The following is a 22,549-nucleotide window of genomic DNA, read 5'->3' as shown; positions in this document are numbered from 1 at the left end:
CCCTTTCTCTACTCCCTTTTCACACTCGACTGCAGGCCTGTGAACGGATCTAACTCCTTCATCAAGTTTGCAGACGATACAACAGTGATTGGTCTCATCAGCAACAACGATGAGACTGCATACAGGGATGAGGTCCGGCACCTGGCCACATGGTGCTCAGACAACAACCTGCTCCTTAACACCTCCAAGACAAAGGAGATCATCGTGGACTTCAGGAAGGCGAAAGGAGGCACACACGACCCCATCCACATTAATGGGATGGCTGTTGAACGTGTTTCCAGTTTTAAGTTCCTGGGGACTCACATTTCGGAGGACCTGTCCTGGACCACCAACACCTCATGCCTGGTCAAGAAGGCTCACCAGCGTCTCTTCTTTCTGAGGACACTGAAGAAGAACCAACTGTCTTCAACTATCGTGGTGAACTTCTATCGCTGCACGATAGAGAGCATCCTGACCAACTGTGTCACAGTCTGGTACGGGAACTGTTCTGTTGCTGAGCGCAAGGCATTGCAGCGGGTGGTGAAAACAGCCCAGCGCATCACAGGGACTACACTTTCTGCCATTGAGGACATCCAGAAGAAACGCTGTCTGCGTCGAGCTCGCAGCATTCTCAAGGACTCCTCTCACCCCGCTCATAGACTGTTTACTCTCCTGCCTTCCCGTCGGCGCTTCCGGTGCCTCCGGACAAGAACCAGCAGACTAAGAAACAGCTTTTTTCCCAGAGCTGTTTCATTATTGAACTCTGTCCCCTCACTGATTCCAGTACCTCTCATACCCTTAACTCCAATGCTGCTACAACATTGTTTACATTGCACTACAGGGCTGCATGCATGACTGAACTGTACACACCAGTACTTCATGTATCTGCTCTACTGGACTGTTTACACACACACAGCATCATTTGCACTCTATACTGCTCACTTGCACACCAGGAATATTTAACTGAATGCTCATTTGCACTAATGGACCACTTCCATAACTGCACTAATCTATCTACTGCACTGTAATTCTATTAACTGCATCTACTCATCTATTGCACTGTAACTTCAATAACTGCATTAACTAATCTACTGCACGGTAACTATTAACTGCATCTACTCATCAGTTGCACTATAACTTCAATAACTGCATTAACTAATCAACTGCACTGTAACTATTAACTGCATCTACTCATCAGTTGCACTATAACTTCAATAACTGCATTAACTAATCAACTGCACGGTAACTATTAACTGCATCTACTCATCAGTTGCACTATAACTTCAATAACTGCATTAACTAATCAACTGCACTGTAACTATTAACTGCATCTACTCATTTATTGCACTGTAACTTCAATAACTGCATTAACTAATCTACTGCACGGTAACTATTAACTGCATCTACTCATCAGTTGCACTATAACTTCAATAACTGCATTAACTAATCAACTGCACTGTAACTATTAACTGCATCTACTCATCTTTTGCACTGTAACTTCAATAACTGCATTAACTAATCTACTGCACGGTAACTATTAACTGCATCTACTCATTTATTGCACGGTAACTCTATTAACTGCATCTACTCATCTATTGCACTGTAATTCTATTAACTGCATCTACTCATCTATTGCACTGTAACTTCAATAACTGCATTAACTAATCTACTGCACGGTAACTATTAACTGCATCTACTCATTTATTGCACGGTAACTCTATTAACTGCATCTACTCATCTATTGCACTGTAATTCTATTAACTGCATCTACTCATTTATTGCACGGTAACTCTATTAACTGCATCTACTCATCTATTGCACTGTAATTCTATTAACTGCATCTACTCATCTATTGCACTGTAACTTCAATAACTGCATTAACTAATCTACTGCTCTGTAACCTATAAACTTGCATTAACTCATCTTCTGGACTGCAACCTATTAACTGCATTAACTCGTATGCTCCACCGTAACTTTAATAACTGCATTAACTCACCTATTGCACTGCAACTTTAATAGCCAATGTCAATAATTGATGCATACCTAAGTCACTTGCACTATTTTAGTCTAAATTATTATCTGTTCATATCCACCTGTACATTAATGTTCATAGTATATAGTCATCTGTATATATTGTTCATAGTATATACTTACTGTCATATTTTCATAGAACATTCCTACTGCAGATATTTTTGTAATCAATTCCCACTGTATTATATTCGCTCATATTGTATTCTGTATTTATTCTAACTGTATATCCTGCACTTGCTAACTGCACTTCTGGTTAGACCTAAACTACATTTCGTTACACTGTACTTGCATATGTGTAATGACAATAAAGTTGAATCTAATCTAATGTAATCATGTACGCGACTTTGCCCCTATTTTTTATGTCAGTCAGCACGACATTTAATACACAGATCGCGTTTGAATGTACATTTATACATTTACACCGGCACTTTTCCATCCACACTCAAACAGGCCCAGGTCACGACCCTACTTAAGAAACCCACCTACTACCAACAGTTACAGACCAGTCTCTCTCCTTTTTTGTGTCTTCCTACCTATCCCAGAATAAACTACAGACGACAAGCCGTCCGGCTTCAAAATAAACCACTCCGCTGAGACTACACCGCTATTGGTCACAGAAGCACTGCGAATAGCCAACGTGGAATCTAAATCCTCTGTCCTGATTCTGCAAGACCTATCTGCCAGATACTGCTAGAAACCTTGTGTATCTCCAGGAATCTCAGGCACTCCTCTCCGCTGGTTCAAATCCTACCTCTCCGGCAGATCCTTCAGGGTCTCATGGAGGGGCTCGCTGTCCACTGCTCACCACATGATCACTGGGGTCTCTCAGGGACCGGTGCTTTTGTCCATCTACACGACATCCTTGGCTACAGCTTCCCCTATCAATGTTGTGCTGACGACACCCAGATTAACATCTCATTTCACCCGGACGATTCCACTGATAACCCTCTTTCTCTCAACAGGTAGTGGTCTGGCTTTTGTTGAAACTAGCAACTTGGTATTAGCAACTATTGTACTATTGCTCCTTTATGAAATATCGCTTATTGCTTCCTAGATAAAAGCGTCTGCTGTTACTTAATGTAAATCTTCAGTCGCGCTCAAATGTACATTGCATGCACTTACACTAGGGTGTATGGATGTGTAAATGTATTTGCTTTTTCAGATATTTCTTAAGAAATCAGGACAGAAGGGGTCAAAAGTGGACTAAATAGACGGATTTCAGCAGCAGGTTTAAACGGGTATGTGCCTATTTCGTTCACTTGTGATCCGATCGACCAAAATGCATCTTAATCCCAGGCATGAGGAGAACCTTATAAAGACAGTAGGGAGCCGCAGCAGGGGGGCAGAAGACACACATGCGGCTCGAGAGCCACGAGTTGCCGACCCCTGCTGTAGATGAATGAGACGACAATACATATGACACATTACATGACACTGTACATAGATTGTGTCAACAAAAACAAACAACATGATCCAGACGACATTAAACATGTATTAAATATGTTTTGTGTTGACCACAATGTATTTGTGCCATTAGTATGGTGCCAGCACTGCAATACCGGGGTAGACCCTATTGGGTTGTTAAGTGGTGACGTAAGGAATACCGTTTCTGGGTCCAAGCATCTATTCATTTCAAGCAGGGCTACTGCTTAAACAGCTGTTAATGAGCACTGTTTACTCACATCGTATATTTAAGCGGGGCATTTATTAATTCACACTATACACTACATTCTCCATAGAATTATGGAATCTCAGACATCAATATTTGAATAAATGATGAAATATGAATCACTGACTGGCCATGTGGGATTTCATTACGGAGAAAAAGGTTAGGACTGTGGTTTTCCGATAGTTTTACAGCTCGCCCTGAGCTTACATATGGTGCAGTTTCATATACCGTGAGTGAATCGCACATGTACTTTGGTGCTTTTGGCGGGGATGTGATAATGAGATATTCTTTTTCATTCATATTAAATGTTGATTTGAATATTATTATAGTTCATAATAAAGAGTTATAAAAACCAGGAAAACCACAATGTTTCAGAGCCTGTCTGTTATTCCTCTTTCATTTGGACCACTGTTAGATTAAATCTAAATGAGCTCAGGTGTGAGTAATCTTCAGCCCGTCCCTGTTTTGGACAAAAACACAAGGTGTCTCTGAAAATACGGCTATTTTGAGTCATTTGGAAGCACTTGGGTTTTTATATCATGCAGTGTCAGGGACGACCCATCACACGAAGGTCCTAAAAAGCAGATGGGTGTTAAAATGTGTTAGACTAGGGTGTGGACACGACCCCTCGAGTGACATTACATACAGATGAAAGGAATGATCAAAAATAAAAAGTATCATTTTTGAATATTGTTTTTAAGCTCTCATTTATGTCGAGCTTTCATTCAAGGACACGTGGCTTCAAAAGAAAATCAGGACATTTGGTGTTTAACAGATGGAGGGTTTGGCCGTCTAATGCACCATGCTTTTAAATTACTTTAGTTGTTCTTCATACATAATAAATCACAGCAGATCACAAAACCTTTCAAGACTTTTCAGACTTTTCTCACCACAGCAATGTACGGAGTCATCTAGACATACTTCTTAGTTCATTTATGAGAAAAATGAGTCTTAATCACAGAATAAACCTAACAAAAGACTTCTCTACACATTCACTGGACTTTTTACTGTTGAGTTTTTTTGAGAAATAATGACGTTTCTTCCTCTGGTATCACGCTGTTTTACAGTATGAGATTTCTGTATCTCATTTTACTTCAGCCTGGCTTGTAAATTGCATTTACAACGGCAGAACTTTATGCATATTTTTAAAACCCAAAGTGTGATAACAGAATTATTTTGCATGCTGTTTACTAAAGTCTGAATTATGTGACATGACTTTACCAACGATTCAAATGACAAAAACACAGTCATCGCAAGAATTACAGTGGGCCAATTCCAGCGTTATGGACGTGACAAAAATGCTCAGAGAATGTAGTCCTTCTGAGTATATTGAACCATCTGTTTGTATTTGACTGAACCCCTGTTGATAGTCTAAACATCAGAAAAATATGCGTCTGTGAACAAATTTTCTAATCTAAAACGAGATAAATATGCGTTATGATGTATCAAAAAAGGACATCATTTTGTTAGACGACAAACTCTGTAGGATTTCTGTGAATTAAATTGCACAAACCTGAAGCAATAATATCCGACAAATGAAGAAGAGACGACTCTTCATAGAAGGTTCATAGAACATAAAATACTTTTTATAATCATTTTCATGTGCCCATTTATGAGGAATATGGACCGTTATATACAATCCTGAAAATGGCTCTTGGCAATGAGATATTACTGTAAAACAAATGCTTTAAAATCTTGAAGAGAGACCTCACATGGGTATTTGAACCACCAAATGTTGATTTCTGTGCTGTTAGTATAGTTACCGTTGGTAAAAACTTTATTTTGTCATGGTAAGGTTGACATTTTCACAGAATTGTCAGCTAGCCTGAAACCAGGAGTGACCACATTTTATTTTATTTATACAGTGCACAGGGTCAATTTTGATTGAACAATGACTGTACGATCCACAGATGATTCATGATGCAGGTGTTTCATGTATAATGACCTTCATGAGCTGTTTATATTTGGAAGTGATCGGTGTTTTCTCACGGGACTCCTGCATTGAAACTATCAAGATGTTTTGTAAAACGAGACTGAGGATCAACCAGCTCTGTTAATGTTTTCTGTATAAACTTTGCCCGTAATCCCTTAAGCCTCTAAAAGTCTCCATTCACCTCCCGCTGTCAACACAATGCAGACTGTACTGGAAATTTATATTCAATGCTCGCTGTGTGACTGAACATTTCATATCGAAGAGAAACTAGACTTTGATGTGTTGGTGCGGTTGGAGCTGACGGCGGAACGCGTCAATGAGAGCGATTGTGCAGACGTTATGAGCCGGTCGTGGTGATGGTGATGATGTTGAGGATGGGGCCGCTGGGGCCCGTGACGTCACATGATGATGGAGACCATCCAGAAAACACAAAGACAGATTTAAAATGTGGAATGTTAGAGGTAAACAAGTGAGGCATTTTCTTGAAATAAGCTTTTAAATATGGCTTGAGTGAAGTATTGTGGTCAATGAAAAGTCTTGTGAATTAAGATGTAAACTATCACATCACCATTAATCCGAACAATGAGAATGATTATTGAGTCTTTAATGTTATTCATGAGGATGCAGGTGAGATCTGCTCTGAGGAGAAACACACAATAATGCTTTAGAAATCATTCACCTGTGTTTTATTGTGTTTCTCTTTGAGGAGACCCTTGCTGTTTGCCCGATGACCTGCTGGCGGTCTTTGTCTTTGCTTGTTCTTATTGATATCTGTCTGTGATCCAATACCATTTATCTTCATTTCAATCCGCCAATCCTGACATCTGTGCATTTAATCACAGCTCATTTCAAAGTCTGTGGTGAAGGTAAATGAGGACTGAGACTGAAAGAATGAAGAACATAAGGGAAAATGTTTTCATTTTTGGACGAACTGTCCCTTTAAAAAAAACACTTATGTCGCATGTGTGAATATAAAACATGATTAGAAGTTGAACTGCAGTATATTCTCTTGAGTTTGCTGATGCTTTTTCTCTCTTGTGACTGTTTGATCTCTGGCTTTGAATCATCCAGTGATATTTGACATGAATTCTGATGAGATCGTTCACACCGGGGTCATGCGCTTGGGATTCGGACATGTCATGCATCTTGTGAAAACCCAACATGTTCAGGTTCAGTTTTCTGCTCAAATACGATCTGTCTTATGGTTGTTTCTCTGATCTATGAAATAAGTCCTGTAACAGACACTGCTATCAGATCAAACTGCTGTCTGGTGTTTTTTATTAGCCCACTAAATATGTAATAGTATAAAACTAGTATATAAATATATCCTTCTGATGTTTCTTGTCTGTATGTTTACACACCTCGTGTACTGTTTGTTCATTTATAACAAGGCTGTGTAAATTTGCATATCAGCAGTGAGGCGTCTGTTTACCTCCAACAGTCCTGTGAGTTATGAAAGAAATCAAACAATAGAACGATCCACCGTTTCACTAAACCGCCTGCGTGTTCTGTTCTATTTGTCTCAATTGTTTCATATCAGTGAGAAGAGTCACAGGAATATCAAATATATAATAAAGACTCGAGATAAAACTGTCTCTTAGAAAACCCTCAGAGTGAAGCACTGTGGACATGAGCGTCTTTGACCAAAGAGCGATAGATTTTTCTGCACATGAGCAGGAGTTTTTATTTTTACCTTTTAAACATGTGCGTGTGGATCAATGTGCCGTGAAACTCAGAGTAAATCAGGCATAAGAGAGTCAAAGCTTTATTGAAGAAAACAGTATTGATTTTGAGAAAAGCACAATCTAAAGGTTTCTCGCTTTGAGAATGTTTAGCATTTAACCATACTGCTGTTATATATGCAGTACATACACTAAATAAACCGCAGTTACATAACAAACAATTTTTATTTGTGCGTGCGTGCTTGTGTGTCTGTGTGCCTGTGTGTATTTATGAGTGTGTGTGTGTCTGTGTGTGTGTTTATGAGTGTGTGTTTCTGCGGGTGTGCATGTATTTGTGTGTGTCTGTGTGTGTGCGTGTGTTTGTGTGTGTCTGTGTGTGTGTGATTCTGTGTGTGTGTTTCTGCTCGTGTGTGTGTGTCTGTGTGTGTGTTTATGAGTGTGTGTTTCTGCGGGTGTGCATGTGTTTGTGTGTGTCTGTGTGTGTGTGTGCGTGTGTTTGTGTGTGTCTGTGTGTGTGTGATTCTGTGTGTGTGTTTATGAGTGTGTGTTTCTGCGGGTGTGCATGTGTTTGTGTGTGTCTGTGTGTGTGCGTGTGTTTTTCGTGTCTGTGTCTGTGTGTGTGTGTGTGTGTGTTTCTGCTCGTGTCTGTGTGCGTGTGTGTATTTATGAGTGTGTGTGTGTCTGTGTGTGTGTTTATGAGTGTGTGTTTCTGCGGGTGTGCATGTGTTTGTGTGTGTCTGTGTGTGTGCGTGTGTTTTTCGTGTCTGTGTCTGTGTGTGTGTGTGTGTGTGTGTGTGTGTGTGTGTGTTTCTGCTCGTGTCTGTGTGTGTGTGTGTGTGTGTGTGTGTGTTTCTGCTCGTGTCTGTGTGTGTTTCCCTTGTGTTGTCAGAAAGTGTGGAGATCCAGACTGAACATGTTCCCTGTTTGGCAGAACAAACCGAACTTTTGCCTCGGTCACAGTTAATCCCAGCATCCTCTGGGGCTTTGGAAGGCAGCGTATGGGACAGGCGGTAGTTCTCAGTTTTTAGAATCTAATGATCTCTTCAGCTCAAGGTCATTCACCTGTCAAAACACAAACCCATACCCGATTACTTTGAAGGTTTAAGCACGTCTCTTTTACTTCAAAACTCATGAGTCAACAGATGAGATGCTTCTGTCCTATTTCTGAAGAGGTTATAAATATTTCTTCTTAAAGATAACTGTGTGTAAATAGATGTATGGTGAATTATAGTGAATAGATGTACAGTATTATAGTTTATTAAAACATCATGCTATAAAGGTCTTATAAATGAACTGAATTCAACTTTAACATGTTTAATTTGTCTGTTCTCAGACCAGCTTGTATGAATATTTTGCCAAACATCTCTAAAGAATCTTGAGGATAAGCAACAACATGATGGTGAGAAAAGTATTCATAACAAATGTATATTTATGAATATGTTTTATTATGTTTGGGTCTTATTTAGTTTTTCCAAAGAAGAAAGAGTTTTGAACCACATGAGGATAAATGCATGATGACAGAATTTTCATTTTTCATGTCATTTCTTGGATGCACATCCGTAAATTCATTTTAAATGAGTTCATCAGTTGTGTTATTTTATCGACACGCAATCACATGGTGTGTCGCATATAGTTAACTGGATTGAAGAATGAATCCTAACACTGATTTCTGTCTTATGAACACAGTGTTATTGTGAACTGAAGACCTCATGCTCTTTAATTAAAGGTAATGATATTGTCTTTGGCTGAAACATGATGTCATTTAATGAAATGTGTGTCATATATCATCTCTAATAACATTCATAATTCATAAATAATGTCGAGATGATGCAGCGTTCGTTATAAATCGCTGCTTCTGATTTTTCTCTTGATGATAAACAAAATGTATGTTTGCAAGACACAATTTCCCAGATAATATGTCACATTTGACTGGTTTTCATTTTTACTGCAGAGAATCCAAAAACGAGATCCCTGGTCTTTGCAACATGGGATGGTTTCTTTCCTCCTCCCTCTAAGCAACAACATGTTGATCTTTGAAAAAATGTGTGTTTTTACACAAACAGACCCCTGCTGACAGTGTAAATGACCAGATCCATCCCATCACGGCTGGAACACAGAGGAAAGCTCTCATCCCGAGAGCACCGACACCTGCTGATCAACATCAACTTGAGACACAGAAAACAAAAAAGAAACACTAACAAACCATCCCAGAGGCTGTCACGACTTCATCTCCTATAATTGCTCATGAGAAATAAAAAGAGAATCAAATGAGAAATCAGAAATAAATGAGATCTCATTTGTGTTTTTCTTTTTTACAGGTGATTTCCAGCGAGCGTGCCGTGTGAAGATGATACACCATTTAGATGACATTCCAGAAGTGATGTTTTTCTCTTCCGCCTCGAGAGCTCGGTGTCCATTCTCCAGTAAATGTGGAGGAAATTGCAGTTTGACTGTGTCAGATCATATCGTCACAGAATACTTTTACTCAGTATCACAGCCACATCACCGGTGCTGTTTGAGCAGTGTTTATTTGAGCAGTGTTTCTTTAAAACCTGGATAGAAAATCATCTCAGCGAGACATAAGGTTCAGTCTTCTACACTCAAAAAATGAACACGGCTATTCTTTGGAGGAACATAAATAGTTCATTTTATGTCAATGAAAAGTATATTTACAAACAGATTTTGTTTGATTGATGAGATGTAACATTGTCCAGGTCGGACGTTTAATGAGAGAAAGATTACATGGATTAATAAGTACAATTTGAGTTTGCATCCAACAAACATGATTCAATAAAGCTATATCAATTCAATAATTGTACGCGGAAATTTGCCAAGTGTAGAAACAGACACATTGACATAACCAGTGTTGGGTGAGTTACTCAGAAAAACTAATGAATTACTAGTTATTAATGACAAATTCAATAGTGTCATTACATTACTGTACAAATGATTCTCTGCAAAAATGACTTCTTAGTACAATTATTAATGACTTTCTATATCCAACATCAACCTTGATAAGTTCAGTGATTCAAAGAAAGACATGAAATGACTGAATAATGATTATTATTCAAATAAATAATAAATAACTACAGAAATGATTCTTATTAACTGACTCATTAAAGCAAACATTTTAAGGTAAGATTTATCATTTGAATGTCGTTTCCACTATTGAATATAGAACACACAGAATTTAGTTCAATTACATCAGAACAACAATATAATCCCTCACTTTACTAATTAGAAAACAGTAACTATTAACTTTAACTTTAATAACACCGGGCATTACTGACTGATGTTGAGATTTAACCTTCAACATCTCTTACAAAAACGTCCTGTCATCATGTGTTCTTCACATGCGTTTCACGCTATCCACACTATGACATGCCATTTGTTTCTTTTCTTTTGTCAATTGTATTTTTTGTTACAACCTCAGAACATCTGCTTAAGGATACGTATGTCATTTCATTAACCCTTTTGTATATCATTTTGAATGACTTTTAAGGTTTATTGTGTTCTCAATACGTGTCAACTGTCAGATGCAGGATTTTGTGTTTCTTAAATAAAGTGCAGATCTAACAGATCTTATGGGTTGTTTTTTCATTCTGCCCACCATAACTGCCACCTTCAATGTCTCCTGTTTCTTTCTTGGCAATTACTTCACCCACATCCTCTTATTTGAGTATATTTGTATTTTTCATGCCGTGAATGCAATCTAGATGTTGAAACAGCACAAATCACACATCAGATTCTGGGTTTTGAAAGCACACCATACATACAGTAAGTGCACAATTTCCTTTTCCAATAATAGTTGTTAAAGAAACATTTGACTGTGATTTGCTGAAGTTTTCTCACAAAAGTGTTATTTCTTCATGCCTGTGATGCTGAATCGTTGATGCGGTTTTCTTTTGTAAATGTAAACTTTGTTCCCCGGTGACGGTCAGGCAGTGCGTTCTCTCGCATCTCGTCAGGTAAGTGTTTTGTCATGTCACATTTCATTTGTGAGTTTTATTCCCCCGTCCCTCTGATCTCCTCATGTTTTTCTTCCCTGTTGTCTGCCGGTGCTCATGTGAAATTAATGTTTATCAGTAAGACTATTTAGGTGACGGTACCCGGCGCTTCCTACAGGAGCCGCACTGTTGGATGTGAGTTTGGCCCGATGCCCGGATGCCCTTTACCTCCCTCACCGCCCTGTAAGTGTGATCGCATTAGGAGGGCGAAAGCAACAGTCCAAGAGCCCGTCGTGCAGAGCTCACAGCGGCCGTGGAGGTTTATGAAAGAAATGCTGCCGGCTCGGGGGTTCTTGCAGATGGCCAGTAAAGTATGACAGGTCGGACATCATGTGATGGGCTGTTATTATAAGTGCTCGCGTCATGGAAAACACTAAATTGCTTTGTTGCGGTGGGTGGCCGTTTTATGGTCTGGGCCCCTCGGAGCCCTTCAAGACCAGACCAATACAGAGAGCACAGCATTTTCACCTTTAAATGAATGATGCTTTTTATAATAATGATTCTTGAGTCTGAATCGCTTAAAGATGTTTAAATAACATGAGCAGTGTGATATTATATGAATGTGTTTCATGACACAATAACCTTAATACACGGCGCAGCCGCCAATGATCTTGCTGCTCTATGTTTAGAAACTTGGCTGGTGATTGTTGTAGCAGTGCAGCGCGTTTCAGAAACCCTCCTCCTTCCCCAACTCCACCTGTATAGATCTGATACAAGCTGATCACACAAGGTCTATCATATATGAAGAGTTCATTTTTTAATTTTTAAGAATTTTCAAAAATCATGTTTTTATGACGTTATTATGTTTGTGTGTTAGTTAGCTATATTTTTTATTTTTTATCACTTAAATCAAAACCAACCAACTGCAGTTTGATTGACAGTAATTGAAATGCACTGTTAAAATCATGGTTTTTGAAAACTGGAGTTATCTTATTTTGGATCCAAACTCTTCATATGTTATATGCATGCCTTATATGTACAGCGGCATGTTGTGTGTATATTGGCAGTAGCACGCCTGCAAGCATCAGCAACAGCAGCGTAGCAAATCTATTCCGCTATGACCAAATACATTTATGTCATGTACGCTTTCATGCTAAACCTCAGAGAGTTGTCATGACAGAAATGTACTTAATTACAGGTTGGGTGTTGTCTGACTGAACCTGAAGCTGTTACGCTCAATATTCAGGTCAACGGCATATTATTTTGGCCACTGAACACTGAAGTTCAAAGTCTTGAAAACATGGACAGAGCATAACGACAGCACTTCTTTATGAATGGGTTTAAAAGCATATCTTTACTGCAGTAACCACTGTATTCGTAGTAAAACCACGCCTTACTAAAATGAACTTACACTCAAAATTAATTACTACAAATAAAACTAAAGGAAGAACATGATTATTATAAGCAGATTAAATTACTGTATAACCATGACAAATGATAATCAAAAAAATTTCGCACAACAATGACAAAAAAAAGTTTGGGTATTTGTAAAACTACACTCTAAAGAATGGTGCTATATAGCACTAGGAGTAATTCTTGGCTCATAAGCTTTGGGAAGCTATTTTAAGTGCCACATAGAACCATATCTTGGTGCTTCAGATGTTCTTCAGAGGTTCTTTGAGATGACTGAGGTGCTCTATAGAACCGCAGAAGAACCATACGGGCTTGATGGGTTCTTTATACGGAAGCAGTGCTGCACCTCAGTCAGCCCAAAGAACCACCGAAGAACATCTGAAGTACCAAAATATGGTTCTGTGTGGCACTTAAAGTGGTTCCCCAATGCTTAAGAGCCAAGAACCGCATTCAGTGCTAAAGCACCATTTTGTTTAGAATGTATTTACCCTTATACTAAACCTATTGTAAAACACATGATCTGCCAAAAAGCTTACTACACTTTACAATAATAAAATCATAGTTTGTGTAAGGTCAGTCATGCAAAGGTCATGGGTTCGAGGGAACGCCTACTGTTGAAATGCACGAAAGCATCAGCCAAATGCACAAATGTAAATGCATCAGGTTTACCAGCTTACGCAATTTTGCGTTTTAATGTCTTACATCAAGATGACGTTGTCTATAGGAAACGATATGTCGAAATATTCGCGCTGTTTTAGATCACACGTCGCGTATAGTTCAGTCAGTGACGGGTTAAAGCCCAGCCCGAGCTCAAGCTGAAGGATGCAGGTGGAGGAAAGACGCGCAACATTTGCGCTCCGAACCTCCAGCAACACACATCTGCCTCGATCAGAGCCGGAGCAGCCGAAGGACTAAACCGCCTCACTTTCTCCATCATTAAAGCGCGGATGTCTCTTTAAGCAGCGACGTACATTTCCATTGATTCAGAAGGAGCCGCTGATCTCCTTCAAGTGTGTTTGGATGCCCGGAGTAACTTGCGCCTTGTGGTGATGCCGCGTCCTTCCCAAAGATGCCCGGGCTCTCCTCCGCGCTGCACGGGCATCACTGGATATAAATGACCGATCCAAGTGTGAGTGTGACTTCAGTGGACCGAACCACAGGCTGCATGGGAGATGAACGCAGCCAAACATCCCCCTGATCTGTTAGAGAGACCCGCCAGCCTTCTCATACCGACATGGGTAAGACGCCTGATTCTCTTTAAGAGCGCAGAATGATTACACGCACACAGAAAGTAAGTGGATGAGAATCGTATCAGATCGCCGGAGGATCTCTCCTAATGAATGCACATCTAACTTTATAATGCAGTGAGTATGTTTGTGGAGAATAAGAAGCACTGTGGTGAATTCTTACTCAGCATTATAAAGAGTTTGCTTCCAAAATGAGTCTCTCTCTATTTAAAAAAAGCAATCATTTCTCTATAGTTTTTATTGTGTTTTATAGTTAGCTGAAATGTTTGAGCTTAAATCAAAACAAACCAACTGCAGTTTGATTGATATTAATTGGAATGCACAATAATAAAACATGATTTGGGAACATTTATAAAAGCGGAGTTGTCTCATTTTGGAACCAAACTGACCCTGGACAACAAAACCAGTCTTATGGTTCAATTTTAAGAAAATGGGATTAGTTTCATAATCTGAAAGCTGGATAATAAATCTTTCTACTGGTGTGTGGGTTGTTAGGATGTGACAATAAATGGTTGAGATACGACCGTTTAAAATTCTGGAATCTGAGAGTCCGAAAAAATCAAGATATTGAGAAAATTGCCTTTGAAGTTGTTAGTCAGAGGTGCTGTAGCAGGACATCCACTCACAGAAATATAGTTTTGATATATTAAGGGTTGGAAATTACCTAAATATCTTCACAGAACGTGATCTTTACTTAATTTCCTAATGACGTTTGGCATAAAAGAAAAATCTATAATTTTGACCAAGACAATGTATTTTTGACTTCTTGTTTTGTGATCCAGGGTCACATATGTAGTGCTTATTCTGATTTGATGACATGTCTTATTGGCATGTATGAAAAGATGCATTTTACGCATGTGTTTTTGATTCAGGCGAAATGTTGTGAATGTCAACAGTTTAACATTTGATGACCTTTTGAGCAGCACTTTTGTGCCATGCACTTTTGAATAATGCTATAGACATCTTAGACATTCTTCATCTTCAGTATGTGGAAATGTTAAATTTAGTCCCACTGCAGTCGACATAATATATACTGTACGATCACAAATAGTGCTGCAGTGTAACCAAGTACTAGATTTAGTTTTTCGAGATTATATGAAAAGAGATAGAGAGAAGGAGTCTGAGAGCACCTCTTTTTTTTCATTTATTTTATTTCATTTAATCTGGAATGATATGCAAAGGAGAAGTTTAAAGGCAAAGAGAAGATATCCCAGAAATATTCATTGCTAATCAAATGTAAAAGACAGTTTGTGCATATTAAACATGAAACTCTTGTACAGAAGGTCAAATGTTCACTGTTTGTCTCATTGATGCGTGATAACATCAGGGTTCGCTCCTGTAGGCTCATGTTCATATTGTCGTCAAAGCAAAAACAGCAAAAACATGTGTAAACATTTATGTCTCAGATTGTTTATTTGTGATGCAGAATGGAAGCATCTCATCCTGGAGCCCACTGTCTGTATGTTTCTCATGGTTCCGTATTGAGTTCTAAATATACAGTATATATGTATATAGTGATTATTTTGCTCATGTCTGGTGCAGTGGAAACAATGAGCTCGTAGCAATGTAAAAGAATATCAGTTTTAATGTAAATGAGCTGTGTGGGGGGGAAGTGATAAGGGACGCTTGGAGATAATGAGCTATTAAAATATCACGTACAATAACTGTAACATAATAAATCTCATTATTTCCACATATATTTGTGGTTAGAAAAATGAAGAAAACAATGCGAGGAGTGTTACGTAACCGAGCGAGCACATCACGGTAGATGCGAGACGACAGCGTAATCTCAATGCAAAATGAGTTTTTTCTGCTATTGTTCCCATTTGCCGGATTCCCTTTTTTGTGGAGATAATGGTGTGTGACAGTGTGGAGGAGCTTCATTCGCACAATTCTCGAGGTGTTCAGAGATGAGGTGTTCCTCCCTGAGAGCAGGAACAGCATTACAATGGCCTTTACGTGTTTACTTGAAGACATATTGTTTGTCAGGACGTGCATGAAACAGAACCCAGATGCAGACAGCTCTTCAACGATACTCATTTATTAAAACAGAATGAAAAAAACATGACACAACTCAAAATCCCTCGAGGGAGAAAACAGAACTTAAACACGACTAAACCAAAGAATAAAACTCAAAACCTTGCGGGGCAGGACACGATGTGGGTGACAAGACGGTCCAGGACAGGACAGCAAACACAAAGCCTTTAAAGGGAGAGGCATTACAAAGGCAACAAGTGAACAGCGTGAACTTGTAATGGATAATGAATACTAGAGGGCGGGACTAAGGCTCAAGACAGGAGAGCACATGGTACAAAGAATCAAACATAGGCCATGTGCTTCCAAACACACACACACAAGACATGGTCCTGTCACTCCAAACTAGAAAACAACCACAAGAAGGGCAGGATCATGACAGGGTTCTTGTGTTTGTTGTTTTTATAATGGCTAACTGGAGCGCTGCGGTGCCTTTATTACACGAAAGGTTCTTTAAGGGTCTTCTGAAGTTTCTGGAAATGCTGCCTCGCCACTTTTTCATCCGCCCAAAAAGCTCAGGACCTCTGGGAAACCTTCAAGAGATTGAACGTCTGTAAGAACAGAAATCAATAATGATTTTTCTTGGTGAATTTGTTCTCACGCTTCAGCCGGTACAGTCAACAGAAGAGACAGTCGCTGAAATCATTCTACTGATATCTGGACGCTCAAAGGGTTTTCAGGACGAGCAGCCGATATTTTATTTCTGTGATATTTAAAGAGTGGTTTAGGCTGATATGACAGAATAGACTGGACAATATCTCACATGTGAGAGGTCAGTCTGGTGTTAACAGAGATGTATTTGATTCAGAAGAAACAACAGGAATATAATGCTGACTGCGCCATTTTTAATTTACAGATAGTGATGGATTCATCTCCATATCAGGATTAAGAACAAAACACTACGATATTTACACAGATTTCTGTATTTCTCTTATAGAGGCAGCAGCTAGTGAGGTTGGGAAGATTTACATCCAGCACATGTACCATCAGCACCGGAGCTTTTCTAGGCTAGTTTCACTCTACACAAACGAATGACCTCTACAGACCCTTCGGTCAAACTCCTGAAGTTTCTATCACACTACAACCCATCACGCTCTCTAAGATCTCAAAACTCAGGACTTTTGATAATACCTAGAATAACTAAATCCACCAAAGGGGGTCGAGCTTTCTCATACGTAGCACCTAAAATCTGGAATAACCTTCCTGATATTATTCCAGGATCAGACACACTCGCCCAATTTAAATCTAGATTAAAGACTCATCTTTACAGACAAACATTCACTTAATGCAAAATATGCTAAATAAACCACCAGGAGATGCTGACATTAGATATTATTTACTAGAATAATTGGATTTATTATATAACACAACATGTAGCGCGTTTTCCCCTTTTTCCCCTGTAAAGCTGCTTTGGAACAATGCAAATTGTGAAAAGCGCTATATAAATAAAGTTGAATTGAATTGAATTGAGTTTGCAGATGACACCATAGTCATTGGCCTTATTCAAGACGGGGCCTGATGCAGTCAAAACAACCTAGAGCTCACTCAAGACAGCGGAGATGATAGTGGCTCTCCGAAGGAACCCTCCATCACTTCCTCCCCTCACCATCCTGGACAACACTGTGGATGCCGTTGAGTCATTCAGGTTTCTGGGCTCCACCATCTCTCAGGACCTGAAGTGGGAGTCCCACATAGACTCCACTGTAAAGAAGGCCCAGCAGAGGTTATACTACCTCCGTCAATTGAGGAAGTTCAACCTACCACAGTTCTACTCTGTGCACTTAACATAACTGTTTGGTACGGCTCGGCCACCAAATCAGACCAAAACTACAACGGACAGTTCGTAGTCCTGAGAAGATTATTGGTGCTCCTTTGCCCACATTTCAAGACCTGTACGTGTCCAGAGTGAACAACAGGGCTAGAGAAATCATACCACACACCCCGTACACAAACTTCTTGTACTGTTGCCCTCTGGCCGGCGCTTCCGAGCACCAAACACCAGGACGTATATGTTAAAAACAGCATATGCTGTTTCTTTCAACAGAGTTAACAAGCAGCAATAATGTTTAGTATATAAACTGTGATTTTATAAATGTCGTGTTGATTTATTACAGTCACAGATGAGCAGTTCGACAGTGTCAAAAGTGTGTTTCATTCGTTACTCATCATTATATTTAAGTTCTCTTTAAAGAGTGATTTTCTGAAATATTCCCTCAATGCTCTTCTGATGTTTACTCGGCCTGTTCAAGAATCTGACGCTTCCGGTGCGTCTTTGTCACCGTTTCAAGCTTCGCCTTTTCATTTCTATTTTAATTCACGTCAGGAATGAATTGTAATGAGCTCCATGTTGCATTAGGAAACTCGCCTCACCTGAAAGTGTCATCATAACATGCAGTTTTAAAGACGATGAGATCGTTGGTAACATTGAATTATTGTATGATAATGAAGAATTAGTTTTATTGCTTTCATTATTTTGGTATTGAGGCAGCCTTGTAAATAGGAAAAGTTGTAATATAATATTTATTATGAAGGGGTCTTTACTGGGTTTATTTATAATGGCTCTGTGTGTGTGGTCGTGTTTGTTTGGGACTAAGTGTCCCCACAAGGAAAATGAATTATTAAACAACAACTTATTGATGCTTATTTAAAAATATAAAAGTGCAAATAGGTTTGTGTGACAGTTTCTACTGTTTATATATATATTCCTTATAAAAACGTCAATTGCAAATCCCCACGAAGATACCAAAAGTGTGCATGTGTGTGTGTGTGCGTGCGTGTGTCACTGTGTGGCATTATAGTTTGGCATACAAATATGTATCATTGAAAGTTGTATTAACTTAACAGTAATAATGTCAACGTTAATACTCGGGAATAACTTCTTATTAAACTAGAAACATGCTGTCCTTTAAAGATATAATGTATTTACTGTAGTAATTCATTGATGCTCCTGGTGTTCTTGTGCATGAATAACCAGTACAATCACATTAAAAGCATTTGATCTATTTATACATTTGCTCTGTGTCTGAAAGTGTTCAGCAGGTGTCCCTCAACCCTTTATATTTGAAGAATGTAAATAGTGATCCTGTTTTACTCATGAGTTTCATGTAATGTAGTATTATGTCCCCGATTTGACCTGTCGAGATGCTCTGACATCAGATGTGAAGATCCCCGTCGACACACAGCGTTCAATGTGAATCCGTTGAATTCATGAAAGCCTACAGCTTCACCGGGGCTATAATGTGATTCATTTAAACGCAGACTAATGCCACGTTCTGCTCACTTCTTACATTCACGATATTCACTTGAACTGATATTGTCCAGCTCAGCATGACTGGCACATCTTTGATATGAGGTCAGGGCACACCGGCCTGTTCAGGTCTTCACAACATTCAATGTCAATTGTTTTCTCATTGTCTTAATATTCCGACAAACGTTATAATGACTGTCCCGTTGGCCGGGGGAAAAGACAATATCTGTTGGCAGCAGTCTGCGGCGGAGCCTCGGAGCGCCAAAACATGATGATCAGCTGTGATCTGATCTCCAGACTGCAGTTGACCTTCAGTTTTCTTCATTATTATCTCGATTGAAGCGATTCGGCGGCGCGCTCGTCTTTCTCTGTAGTGAATCCAAATGAGATGAAATACTTCACAAATTACAGCAGCGAACACTTCAACGCAAGAATTGTTTGAAGCACATACAGTTATTGACCTCAAAGGCATTTCAAATCTCACTGATCTCGGGTTTTCTTTTGATAAAAGGTCATTTCTCAGACTGTAATGCTGAGAATTATTTGATCACTTCATCAACCTCGTGTCATGTTCTCTCAACATGACTTCCATTGTATGAACACAAAACCACTGAGACATTTCTCTAAATATCTTCTGTTGTGTTTCACCGAGGAAAGACTCACACACAGGTTTGAAATGACATGAAAGTAAATAAATGATGACAAAATATTTATTTTTGATTAAACTTTCTCTTTACTTGATGTCATGTTGGTTATTATCGTGGTTCTCCATTGGCAGGTACAACGAAAACATTGCACATTGCAGAAAGTGACTAGAAAGTTAACCTCTGGTTTTGTGAGTTATTGGAACTGGAAGTACAGAATGAAGAAAACAAAACTAACTAAAGATTCATATTTGACCTTAAACACATAGCACACATGCTTAAATATTGGCAGATATTGTGATGCGGTAGCTAAGATGCTCTCAGTGGTCATTATGGTTTGTGGGATGGTTGTTTTTTCTTTATTTAGTGAAAAGAACGCCTGAGGTTTGTCTTGCAGAGGGCAGCAGTGGGTGTAGGTTCCCTTTAGAAAGACCCAGATTCTGTTCCAGTCAAAGCATCCAGCCATGACTACTGATGCTGTGCCCTTGAACATGCAAACATGCGAACATGTATGTGTAGAAATCCACCTGACTCATGAGCTGTAAAGACTAGAATCTTCTAGTGTAGAAAGTTTTGATTTATTACCGTCTTCATCCGGAGCACACACGTGAGAATCACTTGACCTACATCCTGACATCTCCAGGGAGAAATGATGTAGGTGCCAGAGAGAGAGAGAGAGAGAATTAGGCCAGCGATCACCATCATCACCACATACAACACTGAAAACTATTTTGGGGTTTGGGGTTGTTGTTATGTGAATTATGTCATTCTTTACCACAGTGACTGCCACAGAATGTGAACGTAATCGAAAGATCCACAGGTGCATCGTCTCAAAGTGCACTCCAACGCAGCAGAAAAAAAACATGGGTGACTCTTTCATAGAAACCTTAAAAACACAACAAAATAGCATGTGATTGAAAAAATTAACTTGAAATTACGGGAATGAATGAATACATTTACAAATACAAGTATATTTCTCATATGTGACACTGGACAACAACCCCAGTCTTATGGATACATTTCAAAGTCAAGATTTACACATCATCACATCGGACAATATCTTGAATCAGAGGGTGCAAATAAATCAAACTACTGAGAAAACCGCCTTTAAAGTTAACCAACTGAAGTCCTTAGCGTAGAACATTACTCACAAAAATAAAGTTTTGAGGTATTTACGGTAGGATGGAACATGATCTTTACTTCTTTATTCTAATGATTTTGACATAAAAGTAAAATTACATTTCCTTAAGAGGTTTTGTGGTCCAGGGTCACAAATTGTCACTTGGTTCTTATTCTCTTTATTCTCTATCTTTTATGTGGCACTAAAACATTGATGTATTAAACAAACAGGAGAGACATTTTGTTTTATATACATTTCTTATTTTCCTAATGAACATTACAATTTATAATAATGTCTTAATCAACTTAAGCGACTGTTATTTGACTCTCGTCATTGGTGCTTAAACCAATCACAATCACTGCCAATACTGACAGAAACTGTGTGCTCGAGTGTGTTAACACAATACTTGTTTTTGTTTGTTTGCTTTTTCAACAGACAAAAACTGGACTTGCTCTTTTGTTTGATGAACACACCAGTAACGCCTATGATGTTCGTTTAAAGTTAACAAAAGAGTTATTGATCATCCAGAAGCAGGATGTGGTTTGTGTTAGTGGTGCTGAATCACACTTAAATGTAAGTACTGAAGCTTTACCTACACACACGCACGCACGCACACACACACACACACAAACACACACACGCCTGCATGCACGCACGCACACACAAACGCATGCGCACACACACACACATGCACGCACACACACGCACGCCTGCACACACAAACACATGTGCACACACACACACGCACGCACGCCTGCACGCACGCACACAAAAACGCATGCGCACACGCACACACAAACACATGTGCACACACACACACGCACGCCTGCACGCACGCACACGCATGCACACACGCACACACACACACACACATGCACGCCTGCACGCACACACGCACACAGTAAAGCATGTGCACACGCACACACACACAAACACATGCGCACACACACACACGTAGGCACACAGTAACGTACACGCAAACACACGCATGCACGCACACACAAACTCATGTGCACACGCACGCACGCACACGCACACACATGCATGCACACACAAACACACACATGTACCAAACACACGCATTTACGCACGCATTTACACACACACACTCACTCACTCACTCACGCATGAACATCACATGTGCTCGTCACACGACACTGGATCAGCAGTATTTCATTATATTTGACAGCTGTGTCATACCTCACAATCCAGTTCATCATCAGCAGGCATGACATCTGTGGGCTATTTTTAGTCCTTTGATTTTGTCACACAATGAGAGTTAATAAATGAATGAAATTCATGTGAGAGAACCAAATATGGTCATAAACTAACCGCTGTAGAGAACTGAAGATACGTTCACATTCATATATTAAAATATTCAGTGTTTTATATTTAGTTTTTAACATGTATGTGGAGTTTTCACTTGCTGTACATTGTTAGTCACAGTCACAAACATGAACCCATGCCCACATGTAGATTACATTAGATTAGATTCAACTTTATTGTCATTACACATATGCAAGTACAGTGTAAGGAAATGTAGTTTAGGTCTAACCAGAAGTGCAGTTAGCAAGTGCAGGATATACAGTTAGAATATGAATAC

General features: G+C 39.3%; 1 protein-coding gene across 1 annotated transcript in view; it reads left to right on the top strand.

The window, feature by feature from the left end:
* Positions 1-13,826: 13,826 nt before the first annotated feature.
* Positions 13,827-22,549, top strand: part of sntg2 (syntrophin, gamma 2) — a gene marked incomplete at its 5' end in the record, with an annotated part of 34,065 nt that continues 25,342 nt past the window's right edge. Inside the window, 2 exons of the mRNA XM_079457910.1 lie at positions 13,827-13,892; positions 21,382-21,519. Of these exons, the coding sequence (XP_079314036.1) occupies positions 13,827-13,892; positions 21,382-21,519 (204 nt within the window). The remainder of the gene's footprint in view (positions 13,893-21,381; positions 21,520-22,549) is intronic.

Source organism: Barbatula barbatula (genome assembly GCF_947034865.1).
Source record: "Barbatula barbatula genome assembly, chromosome: 6".
NCBI lineage: Eukaryota > Metazoa > Chordata > Actinopteri > Cypriniformes > Nemacheilidae > Barbatula > Barbatula barbatula.
Note: the sequence above shows the minus strand (reverse complement) of the source record. Positions and strands in the feature narration are given on the sequence as shown.